At 44.3% G+C, this 14,298-nt stretch overlaps 1 protein-coding gene across 1 annotated transcript; it reads right to left on the bottom strand.

The window, feature by feature from the left end:
* Positions 1-4,117: 4,117 nt before the first annotated feature.
* On the bottom strand, positions 4,118-8,366 carry LOC102935747 (axoneme-associated protein mst101(2)). Its single transcript, XM_043540507.1, has one exon. The coding sequence runs from the start codon at positions 8,364-8,366 to the stop codon at positions 4,119-4,121; it is 4,248 nt and encodes a 1,415-aa protein (XP_043396442.1). The 3' UTR covers position 4,118.
* Between the last annotated feature and the right edge of the window lie 5,932 nt (positions 8,367-14,298).

The raw sequence follows: 14,298 nt of genomic DNA, 5'->3' as shown, positions 1-14,298 counted from the left end.
GATACTAAACAGATCACAGGACACAAAATGCTGGAGATGCAGCTATGCACCTGCCTCATGGTTTGTCAACACATAGAGTTATTCTGGAATAGCTACTGTGGAATAACTATTCTGGAACAAGCGTGTCCATATGTAGAGTTATTCTGGATTAGTTTTCTGCTTTAAATTCACAAACTTTCATGTGTAGACAAACCCCCACTATCACAGCCTTTGGTCCATGAGAACCAGACACCTGGATTATTATCTGCACCTGTTCCTCAAAAGCACTAAACTATACCAATATCCCTTCTGTTACACCGTTCCTCTTTAGCCTCGATGAAGATGGCTCTTGTTTCATACAAGAGTGAGTTTTACTCATATCCTGGACAGAACCACACCCTCAGAGTGGAAATCAGATTTATCATCTACCATCATACTGAGAGGGAGGGGGAAACATCTTCCAGAAAGTCTCAATCTGGACTTGTACTTCCCCATCCTGGGACATGTGCAAAATATTTTCATGCCAGAGAAGCCACTTTATCATAACCTGTTGGTACCTTTTTCTCCTTCTCACACTACCTCTCTCCTTTCCTTTCTTCTATGCATCTTCCTCAGTTTTCATTTTGCACACATCAGTAATATTAACACATTATTAAAAACAAATAAATAAGGTGTTAGCTGAATGCTGTTAATTGCTGCACTCCTACACAGTGCCATACCCTTTTTATTTTGTTGATTTCTATTTTTTTTCTCTTAATAATGACATATTTAGGACTAAACTGAAACTTTCTAATGTTTTTCTTTGAAGTTTGCCCATCCACTGTTGTTTGCTTAGAATGAATGATCGTTTTATTTTTTTAAAGAAACCACCATGACAATAAATATTTATTAGAACTAGCTGGAAAATTAGGTTTCCCCCCAGGGAAAGTTTTGACTAAAATGAAAGGTGTTATAATACACACCCCCTCCACACACACACATTTGCAATGGAACAAATCAAAAATGTTTTGGGGGTTTTCTATTAAGCTTTGAAATTCTCTGTGGAAAGCGGATAATTTTCATGAAAAATTTCATTGAGTCAAAACCCCAATTTTCCATTAAAAACAGTTTAAATGTAAAACTGCTGGTCAACTCTAATAATTAGTGGTCACAAGATGCTAGACACTGTCTGTAGCTATATATACAGGATGACACATTCCCTGCCCCAGAGAATTTACAATAGACTTCTTCCAATTCATTTTGTCTGTAATTTTGTATGCTGTGGTCTGTTTATATTAAAATATCTATATCTATGGGGAGAAAAGCTTTCTGAATAAAGGTAGAAAGAGTTTCATAACCAATTTGCTTTTCACTATTTATTCATGGTGAATGTTTACTTCTGCACTGACTCAGCCAGAACATTGAAGTTAGATTAGTCAGTTTCATTGTAGCTCATCCGCAGTTCCATTCTCACTCTCACTCTCTCCTGCTTTAGCACTGTGCGGATGTGATTATGTTTACTGAACTGCCAGGGCATATTTGTGTCCTAAAACTGTTGTCAATTGTACTTTTAAAAATGTATTGCTATGTACTCTCTGCTAAGCATCTTCCACTGTCATGGACATCAGCGGGAGTGGAGTGCACTCAGCATCTCACAAGATTCAGGACAGTTGCAAAGGGCGCGGGAGGGTCAAAAGACAATGCATTTTCACCCCTGAGGACTCCACATCTACCACCACTTCCGCAGAACTTTATTGGAAGAGGTAAGCTGCAGAGTAGTTTGTTAAGACAAAAAAAAAAAAAAAAAGTAGAAGTAGGTACATCTGTAAGCTTAAGACATGTTCAAAATAGATCTTCCATCATCCATAATGGAAAGGGAAAGTATTAAGGTATGAATTCCTCCAGCCAAGTCCCAGAGTAAAATTACCAGGAGTTTCTTTTACCCCGTCACATTGGTCATTTTCTAGAAGACTGTGATGGGGCACTCTACTGTACTCACTGCAGGTGGTGCCCCCTCCTGGTTGTTCTTGAGATTTAGTTCTGCACAGCCAATACCCCTTCCTGCACACTCTGTCACACTCTCTCTTTTGCCACACTCTGTCTATTGCCATCTGTGGCCCCTCTCTTGCTCCAGGAGCCGCTGCCTTCTTTTTGGACTCTAGCCAGGTCCCTCACCACATATCCCCCTTGCAGGGTACCAAAGTCCTTTCGCATGACTGGTCTCAGGCAGTCTTATTGGGCACTACCTGATCGATGATACCACTTCCCCAGTGGCCGGTGGGGGAACCCAGGCCTGGCCACTATTCCCGGTTCCAGTCTAGGAACCCTATATCTGGCTACTGTGGTTTCACTTAGACCCTGTTGCGCCTTCCCTGGACTCCTTCCTACAGCTTTTGGTTCCCCCCACTCTGGGTGTACCAGCTCAAACCTCCTCCTCACAAGGAGTAACTATAGACTACTGAACCCCGCAGCCTCAAACACACCTCCCTTTTCCCAGGGAGTGACTGCAACCCGCAGCAACTCTCAGCTTTACACAGGCCCTTCCTGTTCCCATGCTCTCTGGCTCCTCCTCCAGGTGCAGCCTAGGGAGTTAATTGGCCCCTTAACCCTTCCAGGGCTTGTGTTGGATGGATGCTCCTTCACAAAGCTTCAGCCCCAATACACTCCAATTTCTTCAGGCAGCAATCAGTTAGCTTCAGAAACTTTGGTCCAGCCTAAGAGCCTCTAATTCTACTTTTCCTCCAAAGCTAGCTTGGGACTACCTCCTCTTTAGTTCCTCTAGCTGTAATGAGCATAATCAGAAGGATTCTCCCTCCCCAAGCAATTAGCAGCTGCAGCATTTTTGCCATGGATTCTTTTTTCCCGTTGTAGATTCTAAACCTCTGCTTTATTTGCCTTGGGCTCAGCCATGTATAATTCATGAGAATTTTCAGTGTTGCCAGTTGTCACAATATTTGGTGTTTTTATTTAAAGTCTCAGCTCCTGGAGTCAAGTAATTATGTTCAATAAAAAAGAAGTTTCTAGCATGTATGGTAGCAGAGAAGAGCTTGAAACCATGAGCCAAGTGGACTCTAAATCTCAGAAATCAGAACACACAGAAAAGAATAAAGGTGTTATTTTAAAAAAAAAACCCTCATAATTTTTAAGCCAATCTCATGAGTTTTGAGGCCAGACTCATGATTTTTGCGCTCTTGAAGTTGGAAATTACTGGATTTTACACACCCAAATTTAGATTTAATTTTAAAAAATGGTTATGTCTTGATGCTGCAAGCTGCTCCGCATGAGTGGGCCCTTGTGCCTGCAAAGATATCAGCTGACATCAAAGGGGCTCTCCCTGCCCAGAGCAGCTTGCGGAATCATGTCCCCTTTCATGAACTCATGCAACTTAAGAGTTTATCCCGATCATGTGGCCTATACATCACAAGCAATGCACCCTTTAGTCATGCTCCCACCCATAAATTCCCTCTTCCTTTCAAAGCACCACATCAAGACCCTGGCCTCCCTCTTCAGTAATAATTCCCTCCATCACCCATTTATCTGGAGGCCCCTCACCCAGCTGGTCATGGTCAGCTCTAACTTGCTGCTCAAATCCCTCCCACATATTTTCTGTTGGCTGGATGTTCAATGTCTTCTTTCCCTCATCCCCTTTTACAGGAACAATAATCAGGAGAGAAAGATTCCAAACCCTCCTCCCCTTCACGGAACGGTCTTTGAGAAAGTACCAGGGGGATCAAATAGACGTTGGCAGAGAGACAGATGTGCGAGCTCCATTTGCAGTTTATCTATTAGTGTAGCAATATTTAGGCTGATGAAGGAAGTGTCTTTGGGTTCTCTAACCCACTCTACAGCCCAATGACTGAGTACCTGAGGCACTCATGTTCAACTGGAGACGAGTATTCCAAATAGTCAATGTATACTTGTGCATGTGTCAAAACACTGCATGAGAAGTGCTTTAATCCTTTAAAAACTGTTTAGACGGAGAAATAAAAAATAATGGAAAAATTCTGTTCATATTTGTGTTTTAATTTCACTTTAATGAAAACAGCAGTTGTACACGACCTCCAAATTTACACACTGCAGTGAGCATGCATTGATTCCTGTGTTTGTTAATGTTTGCTGGGTTCCAGGACAAACTCAGACAATGGGTCAGAATTCTGAGTCTAGCCTGATTCAAAATAGTCCCAAATGGATTTTGCGAGAGGTCTTAATGAACTTGTTGCATGCTCTGGACCTTTTTGAGCTCTCAGTTGTTCCTCCATGGCTGTTTCCTGTTCCTCTATGTCTTTCTCCTGATCTATTTCCTGTTCTATACAGACCTTTTTATGAGTTTTCTCCCATTCCTCTAAGTCTTTGTCCTGAGCTCTTTCCAGGTCTTCACAAAACGTTTTATGAGTTATTTCATGTTCTTCTTGGGCCTCTTTCTGAGCTTCCTCCTGTTCCTCTGGAACCTTTTTCTGAGCTCTCTCATGTTCCTCCAGGGCCTCCTTCTGAGCTTTTTCTGGCTTATCCAGGACCCCCTTCTGAACTCTCTCCAGCTCCTCCAGGGAGTTTTTATGAGCTGTCTCCAGTTTCTCCAGAGCTTTCTGAGCCCTCTTCTGTTCCTCCAGGGCTTTCTTCTGAGCTTTCTCTTGTTTCTCCAGGACCCCTTTCTGAACTCTCTCCAGCTCCTCTAGGGAGTTTTTCTGAGCTCTCTCCAGTTCCTCCAGAGCTTTCTGAGCCCTCTTCTGTTCCTCCAGGGCTTTCTTCTGAGCTTTCCCTTGTTTCTCCAGGACCCCTTTCTGAACTCTCTCCAGCTCCTCTAGGGAGTTTTTCTGAGCTCTCTCCAGTTCCTCCAGAGCTTTCTGAGCTTTCTCTTGTTCCTCCAGGGCTTTCTTCTGAGCTTTCTCTTGTTCCTCCACTGCCTCTTTCTGAGCTCTCTCCAGTTCCTCCAATGCCTTTTTCTGAGCTTTCTCTAGTTCCTCCAAGCCTTTTTGAGCCCTCTCCTGTTCCTCCAGGGCTTTCTTTTGAGCTCTCTCTTGTTCCTCCAGGGCCTTTTTCTGAGCTTTCTCCAGTTCCTCCAGGCCTTTTTGAGCCCTCTCCTGTTCCTCCAGGGCTTTCTTTCGAGCTCTCTCTTGTTCCTCCAGGGCCTTTTTCTGAGCTCTCTCCAGTTCCTCCAAGGTCTTTTTCTGAGTTCTCTCCAGTTCCTCCAAGGCCTTTTTAGCCCTTTTCTGTTCCTCTGTAGCCTTCTTCTGAGCTCTCTCTTGTTCATCTAGGGCCTCTTTCTGAGCTCTCACCAGTTCTTCCAGGGTTTTCTGGGCTCTTTCCTGTTCCTCTCTGGTCTTCTTCTGAGCTCTCTCTTTTTCCTCTACGGTCTGCTGCTGAACTCTTGCCAGTTCCTCCAGGGCTTTCTGGGCTTTTTCCTGTTCCTCTATGGCCTTCTTTTGAGCTCTCTTCTGCTCCTCTATGGCCTTTCTCTGTTCTCTTTCCAGTACCTCTAGGGCCTTCTGAGCTCTCTTCTGCTCCTCTAGGGCAGCCTTCTGCGCTCTCTCTTGCTTCTTATGAGCTTTCTCCAGTTCTTCCATAGCCATATGAGCTTTCTTTTGTTCTGCCAAGGCCTTCTGCTGGGCTCTTTCATGTTCCTCCAGGCCTTTTTTCTGAGCAATCTCCAGCTCCTTCAGGGCCATCTTATGAGCTCTTGCCAGTTCCTCCAGGGCTTTCTCAGCCCTCTCCTTTTCCTCCTGGGATTTCTTCTGAGCTCTCTCCTGTTCTTCCAGGGCTGCCTTCTGAGTTTTTTCCTGTTCCTCTAAGACCTTCTTCTGAGCTCTTTCCAGTTCCTTCAGAGCCAGCTGTTGAGCTCTTTCCAGTTCTTCCAGAGCCTTCATTTGGGTTTTCTCCTGTTTTTCCAGCACCTTCTTCTGGGTCCTCTCCTGTTCTTCCAGCAACTTCTGCAGAGCTCTCTCCTCTTCCTCCAGCTCCATCTGCTGAGTTTTCAACTGTTCTTCCAGCTCAGTCTGCAACGCTATCAACTGTTCCTCCAGATCCATCTGCTTAACTGACTCTTGCAACACCTTCTGCTGAGCTCTCTCTTGTTCCTCCATTGGCTCCTGTTGATTGTCCTCCTGTTCTTTCAGCACTATCTGCTCAGCTGTCTCAGGTTCCTTCATGGTTTTCTCCTGTTCCTCCAGGGCTGCTTTCTCATATATCTCCAGTTCTTCCAGGGCTTTCTGAGCACTCTCCTGATCCTCCAAGACTTTTTTTATCCTCTCTACCATCTCCTTAAATTCATCTTCCTTGCACTTTTGCTCATACTTCCTCCAGTGGTGGGTGATTTTCTGGGCCCTTGGCTGCACCTCATTCAGCATGGCATTGGTCTCTTCATCATAATCCAGCTGACAGGCCAAGGACAGGTCCTCGGCAGCCTCCTGCCAGTAACCCAGGAGCCGAAGCGCTTTCCCTCGCCACTTGTAGGGCTGTGCGGAGTCAGGGTTGATATTTATGGCTCTGTCACAGTCTCTAATGGCAGCATTTGGCTTCTGCAACTGCACATAGACACTGGCTCGGTTGGCATATAAAATTGTAAGCCGTGGGTTCAGTTTGATGGCATCTGTGAACAACTCAACAGCTCTCTGAAGTTCTCCTTTACCCACCGCATCAAAAGCCTCCCTCTTCTTTTCAATGGCCTGCTTCATCATTTCGTCTGTTACCTTCAGATTCTCATCGCCCATCTCTTGGGGCTCATCCTCATCAGGTTCAATCACTCCTTCATTATCGATCTCCAACTCACTCTCGGACTCCTCACTGGACTCTTCCTCACTCTCAGCTCTCCCCTGGGCCTTCAGCTGGAATTTCTCCTTGTCCCCATGGTCCACTGGCAGAGCTCCTTCTTGTTCTCTAGAGTATTTAAGATGTGCACCCCATTGTTCCCAGGAGGCCTGAAGCCTAACTCTTTCATGTTTCTGGGTATCCTGAGGCTTAGCTCTTTCCTCTTCTTGCCAGGCCTCAAGCTCACCTCTTTCCTGTTCCTCAGGTGTTTGAAGTTGAGTTCCCTCCCTCTCCTCGATGGCTTTCTTCATTCTCTCCAGGGCCTCCTTAAATCTCTTTTCTTTTTGCTTTTGCTCATATTTTCTCCAGTGGTGGGTGATTTTCTGGGCCCTTGGCTGCACCTCATTCAGCATGGCATTGGTCTCTTCATCATAATCCAGCTGACAGGCCAAGGACAGGTCTTCGGCAGCCTCCTGCCAGTAACCCAGGAGCCGAAGTGCTTTCCCTCGCCACTTGTAGGGCTGTGCGGAGTCAGGGTTGATATTTATGGCTCTGTCACAGTCTCTAATGGCAGCATTTGGCTTCTGCAACTGCACATAGACACTGGCTCGGTTGGCATATAAAATTGTAAGCCGTGGGTTCAGTTTGATGGCATCTGTGAACAACTCAACAGCTCTCTGAAGTTCTCCTTTACCCACCGCGTCAAAAGCCTCCCTCTTCTTTTCAATGGCCTGCTTCATCATTTCGTCTGTTACTTTCAGATTCTCATCGCCCATCTCTTGGGGCTCATCCTTATCGGGTTCAATCACTCCTTCATTATCGATCTCCAACTCACTCTCCTCACTCTCGGACTCCTCACTGGACTCCTTCTCCCTCTGAGCTTTTTCCTGATCCCATGGGGCTGTCTTATCAGCTCTTCCTTTTGCCAGAGCCTTTTTCACTCTCTCCATTGTCTTCCCGTGCTTACATTTTTGCTCATTCTTTGTTTTGTGTTCAGAGTTCTTCTGGGTTTGCACCTGCACTTCCTTTACCACATCACTGGCATCTTCATCATAACCCAGTTTGCAAGCCAAGGCCAGGTCACAGGCTGCTTCTTCCAAGAGCCCCAGGAGCTGGAGTGCTTTTCCTCGCAACTTGTAGGGCTGTGCTAAGTTAGGGTTGAGCTCTATGGCTCTGTTACAGTCGCTAATGGCAGCGTTTGGTTTCTGTAGGTACATGAAGACATTGGCTCTGTTAGTATACGAGTTGGCAAGATATGGATTCAGCTTGATGGCATCTGAGAACAAGTCAATTGCTTTCTGAAGCTCACCTTTAGACAGGACACCAAAGGCCTCCCTATTCTTTTCATTGGCCTGCGTCATCATCTCATCTGTTACCTGCAAGTTTTGGTCTCCCATCTCTTGGTGATCATCTTGGTCTGGTTCAATCACTTCCTCTGCATCAGTTTCCAAATCATTCACTTTGTTCCCAGCCTCTTTCAGGAGCTTATCTGCCTCACTGACCATCTCACCTGCAGCTGTATGGCTTGAAGTGGGAGACATGGAATTTTCCAGGCTCACTACTGATTCCCGAAGGAAGCGGCGATCTTCAGAATTTATAAAGCCCTGATTCAATTTCACCAAGTCCTGCATCTCACTGTGAACTGCCCTAGGATTCATGGTGCCCATCCCAGGAGAGAGTATGGGACACAGTTTGGTCTCAATTGAGGAGGAAGGAAGGAAAAGAAGGAAAATGACTCACTATAGTCAAGGATTTGGTTAATAAGTTAACATGAGACCTCATGGCAAACGTCTTTGTTCCTTCTTCTCCCATTGTCCTGAATCCTCATACAAGGCTAAAAGTCATCCTCAGGGTCCTACTGACTTCATAAACTGTGATGTTTTTTGTGATGTCATAAATCATGTCATCATTAGAATCCCGAGATGTGTTCTTAAAGTCATGTGCTACCAATGTTTTAAAAAGGAGTTCCCACAAAAATTTACCTCCTCAGACTATAATATATTTTGTCTACCAGGGGTGTGTATGCTTCAGACAGAAGTGGGTACAAGACTGGGGAATTTATTCATTTGTCATCTCATTTGAACAAAAATTCTTTTTCACAACCATAGACAGAATCTGGCAAACAATCTTCTGTTATTAAGATGTGCTTTGCTGATATGTTTATATTCCATTAGTGAAAATATACTAACTATGTTGATATTATATCACAATGTTCAACTTGAGTACTTTGAAGTGGGGAATGGGAATGAAAATCTCAGGGTGAATGCGAGGGATATCCTCTAGGTCATTTTCCAAACATTTGGGAGAACTCGTCTATGCCAAAATTTTAAAAATTGCTCTTCAGAAGCATTTTGAAGCAAATATTTCAGGAGGGATGATTGAGCTGCATCCAGACAAGCCAAGAACTCCACCAGAGTCACAGGAAACACCCCAATTTCACTTCAAAGGGCTCCTAAAGTGTTTTCTGCATGTCACTGCGATGTAAGCACCTTTACATAACTTCTTTTCATCAATTCAGGGTTGATGAGTCAGCCTCTGTGGATCTCTATCGCCTGTGACGCTGGCAAGCCAGGTGCCAGCTTATGCCGAAGTCCTCATGCCTCACTTGGATACTGACAAATACATAGCTAGAATTAGTCTGGCTCAGCTATATATTAGTATTGATGAATAGATATTATAGTTATAAAATGTGCTTAGTATTTAGACTTTATTGAATGTTTCTAAGTTGCTGTATGCATTAATCTCCCTTATAGCACCCATATTGTGAGGTAATATTGGAGCATTTGCATTGTGATTTTCTCTAATTGTGTAAATCACTAGACAGGAAGGAGACATGAATTAGTATGAAACACTAGCTTTTAACAGAAGGTGTTATGTCCTGCCCAACAGAGAAGGCCCATGGACACCAGATGAACTATTGTGGAACATCTAAGGATAAAATACTTTGTTGATTGCTCTTCCCATCCCCCTGCTCCCCCAATGAAGAGGACATGTGGGTTAATTCCTCCCATCAGCTGAGCTGGCTGCTCAAACAAGGGGTGAGGGGATGGAATAAAAACCCCTAACAAGAAGAAATTGTCTGTGCTGCATGAACTCTTGAATGCAAAATTTTCTAGGCATAAGCAAAAGATCTCACGTGTTTAGCCTGGGTTAGCCCTAAGGGACATATAGGGCTTGCTTATTATAGAAGTTTCTATTACCTTTTGGAGCCTAAGACAGTAACTCATTTGTCTGTGTATGTTTACGTGCTTTAACCTTGTCAATAACTCTCATATTTCCTTTTCTTAGTTAAATCTTTAGATAGTTTATTATGAGATTGGCTACAAGGGTTGCTTTGATGCCACTGACCTGGGTTAAGTGACTGGTCCTTTGGGACTGGGAGTAGCCTGAATATTGTTGTGATTTTTGGGGTAAAGGACCATCTGTCACAAAGGCAAGCTTGCCTAGGTGACAAGATACACTGGACTACCCAAGGGGACTGTCTGTGACTCCATGATTACGCTGTTATACTGCCTGAGGAGTTTACACTTGGTACTTGGTTGATGAAATCTAAGTACAGAGCTCACAGCCAATTTGGGGTTTGTGCCCTGCTCTTAACAGTTTGCCCGGAGGTTGGTACTCACACTTTTGAGCCACTGCAGGACAGCTTCAGTAAGTTGGCCCTCCATGGTACAGTCCATTAGATATCAGACTTTCCTAGGTATTCACTTTGTGTCATTTCTTGAATTGGGTTCTGCTCTTGAAGTTCCAACAGTCTGGACTGGCATGATGGGGTGCTAGAGCAAGGAAATTTCTCAGCTGTAAGATCATTTCTCCAAGTCCCTCTATGTCCCATGGCCAGGCCAAGATGAAATCCTGCCACTTCTTCCTCCACAACATATAAGAAATCTGTCCTTTCCTATCGATCTTGATGGCTTAAACTCTTGTCCATGCTCTCAGCATCCCACTTCTCAATTACCAACTCCTTCTCCTCCCCTCTGACCTTCTGGATATCCACCTCACCTCCTTGCCCCAAAGTCTTTGAATAATGAGGTTGCCAGAACCATCCTCACCAATTATTTACCTTTGAACTCCACTCACTGCCCACTGCATCATCTGGGCAAGGGAATATCCTTTATTGGACCAGCTTGTGTTGGTGAGAAAGTGAAGCTTTTGAGCTACACAAAGCTCTTCTTTCCCAGACCTCAAGACAAGCTCTGTGTAGCTCAAAAGTTTCTCTCTTTCACCAACTGAAGCTGGTCCAGTGAAATATGTTACCTCATCCGCCTTGCCTCTCTAATATCCTGGGACCGACATGGCTACAACACAGCACACTGCACTATGTATCAAGTTCATACTTCTTGGTCTTGCATTTATAGCACTACATCCACACATCTCCAGTGTGTACCTCAGACCTTGTCTTTTTCCAGGTTTCCCCCAATACTCCCTTCAGCCAATGATGGCCTTTGTATATGGAGCTTCCACTCAAAACTTCCTCACCAAGCGACCACCCCTCTCTTCATTTAAATTGTTTCTTAGAATTCACTTCTGCCAGATCATCTACACAGAGTCAATACACTTAAGACAAAAACCAACCAAAAAAGAAATGCACAGTATAGCCCGGAATCAAGAATTAGCACAGGAACAATAGAAAAATTTACTATTCTAAACTATCAGAGCGGTAGACCCTTAATAAAATAAAATAAAAAATAAAATCAATTATCCTAAATATGCTATGCTAAACATGCTAATTCTGCACAGCTCTGGTACCGAGAAAAAAATGTCTAGTGATTTCACCCTCAAAAAGGGGAATGAATAGAAACAAGGGATGAAAAACTAAAACACAAATTAGAATGTAACTATTACTGTAGTAAGTCTATGGTGCCACCTAGTGGAAAAAGGTGATCACCAAACATTTAGATTATCTACGTAAGGCGTTCTCAAACTTCATCGCACCGCGACTCCCTTCTGACAATAAAAATTACTACATGACCCCAAGAGGGGGGATTGAAGCCTGAACCTGTCCAAACCCCGCTGCCCCAGGCAGGGGGGCCAAAGCCAAAGGGCTTCAGACCCAGGCAGGGGGTCTGTAACTTGAGACCCGACACCCACGGCGGAAGCCCATGGGCTTCGGCCCTGGGTGGTGGGGTTGGGCCTTGGGGCTTTGGCCCTGGGCCCCAGAAAGTCTAAGCCAGCCCCGACGACCCCATTAAAATGGGATTGCTACCCACTTTGGGGTCCTGACCCACAGTTTGAGAACCACTGATCTACGTGTACAATACAATCTCTAAATATATTTTTCTTAAAATGGTTGCATGAAAAATGCAGAAAGAAACACCTCTGAAAATAAAAATTTATTTCATGTTACCACTTAATATTTTAAAGCAATAATAAGTTAAACAGATCTTCGATGGCCACCCTTAAATTTTGATATTTGTTCTTTTTTCTTTACTGTTTTCCTTAATCAAAGATGATAAAAATTGTCTAGGCAGACAGATTGAAAATCTGTCAGTCTGGCTACTATATGGTTCTTCATTCAGGTGCTGATTTTGAAGTGGCCTTAAGAAACTTGGGGAGATTATGCTGTTTGCAAAATACACATTTAACTCTTTGTGTATATAAAACAAAACAGGTGGGATTCTCCACTATGCTACGGCTCCTTTGCACTGCTCTGGTTGTGCAAGCTTTACTGACTTTCCTAAGAGGCTATGCCAGCCTAACCAACTATGTGGGAATTTCCCATCTATAAATGGCAGCCCCAGATTGTTTAGAGCTGGATAGCAGCACTACACCGCCAGATCTTTCATCCCCCAGACTGCAGTGCATGTCTGGGGGAAAGCAGCTTGGCTGGTGTGCTGCCATGCCTTGGAAATGCCTGGTTGTGAGAATGGCCCATTGTGGTCATAGGCAGCTTGGTATAAATTACAACAGCCCTAAGGCTGCTCCACCTTACATCACAGGCCAAATTGGTACTGGGTGGCCCCAAAACCAGGGAGTGGCATTAAAATCTTGCAGTCAGCAGTATAGCCACCGACTCTGTGGGTGCTCTGGGGCTGGAGAACCCACAGAAAAAAATAGTGGATGCTTAGCACCCCCAGAATACCAGCCGATTAGGGGCGGAGCAGGGGGCAGAGCAGGGGAGGGAAGAGGTGGAGTAAGGGTGGGGGAAGGGGCAGAGCCTCGGGGAAGAGCGGGGGTGGAGCTCTTTTCCATCTGGAAAAATTAAAGTTGGTGTCTGTGGTGAGCAGGATCTAATCTGTCTAGGGCAGTGGTTCTCAAGGGGCGCCGCTTGTTCAGGGAAAGCCCCTGGTGGGCTGGACCGGTTTGTTTACCTGCTGTGTCCGCAGGTTCGGCCGACCGCAGCTCCCACTGGCTGCCGTTTGCCGCTCCAGGCCAATGGGGGCTGCGGGAAGCGGTGTGGGCCGAGGGACGTGCTGGCCGCCTTCCCGTGGCAGGTAAACAAAATGGCCCGGCCCACCAGGGGCTTTCCCTGAACAAGCGGCGTCCCTAGTTGAGAACCACTGGTCTAGGGCATTAGTAATGCACACATTACTGAAGTAGCAGGGCAACCTTGAATGATCACAAGTGGTCAGAACCTCTGTTTTGTATTTCATCCAAAAGTTAGCACTTCCAATCGTATTATTCCTCCTCTAACACTGTGCTGGGCAATGGTTCAGTAAAGACCCAGACAGAAGAATCCCATCTACTGAGTCAGAAACACCAAGTCTTCCAACACCCTTCCTAGAGGTCTCCTATCCTTCCATTGACTCTGCCTGACCCCAGTTTAGTCTATAAGATCTGACAAGATCATAGCCTGAGTCATTATGGCTGCATATTTATTACAATATTATCAACCTGTGGATGCACTGTAATCCATGCAACAAAAAAGTGATCACAGGTGTGATGAAAAATTCCTGAATTATCAAACTTTGCCAGTCACAAAGCTTATTCAATCAGATGCTGCTTTCCACTCAGATGATTAAGGAGCAGCGTAAATATGTGTTTACATCAGGATCCATGTATATATAAAATAAAAATCAGGTACATATTGAATTATGGGGCTGTTACTCTATTTTGGACTTTGGAATTTTCAGTTGTTGATCACACACAACTGCAGATGAAATTAACAAAAGCAATGAGTGCTCAGCAATTCTGAAAATCCTGGCAACTAAATAAATGATTCAAGCTTCACTATTTTAGTTTGACAAACTGTAACAAGGACCTTGATGGAATTATGGCAGCACAATTCACAACTGCCTGTAATTTATGCTCTATAAAGTGTCATCAATACCTGTTATTGCAGTAAAAGGTGTCTGCTAGTATTGCAATGAGATTGTAAGCTCAGATGTAAATATAATGTTGTTTTTCTCTTGACAATGGCATAAAAGGTTAGAAACAAGAAGTAATCAGGAGTATTTTAAAATCAAATGTGATATAAATCCATTGTGTTGTTATAGAATTTGATATCTATATAAACAATAGAATTTTCATTTTCCGATGCATGTCTGAATGTACGCTTGTACTATTAAAGGTTTTCAAGAGATTTCATATATTACATTGCTCAGTCTCCTGCATCAGTTTTGCACTAGTACTTCTTGTGTTTAATATTCACCCAAAAGC

Source organism: Chelonia mydas, chromosome 2, assembly GCF_015237465.2.
Source record: "Chelonia mydas isolate rCheMyd1 chromosome 2, rCheMyd1.pri.v2, whole genome shotgun sequence".
Classification (NCBI taxonomy): Eukaryota; Metazoa; Chordata; order Testudines; family Cheloniidae; genus Chelonia; species Chelonia mydas.
The sequence above is the reverse complement of the archived record's forward strand: the minus strand, read 5'-3'. Positions and strand labels throughout refer to the sequence as shown.

Excerpts from the sequence above, each read along its gene's own strand:
- LOC102935747 (XM_043540507.1), bottom strand. The coding sequence starts at position 8,366 with ATGGGCACCATGAATCCTAGGGCAGTTCACAGTGAGATGCAGGACTTG.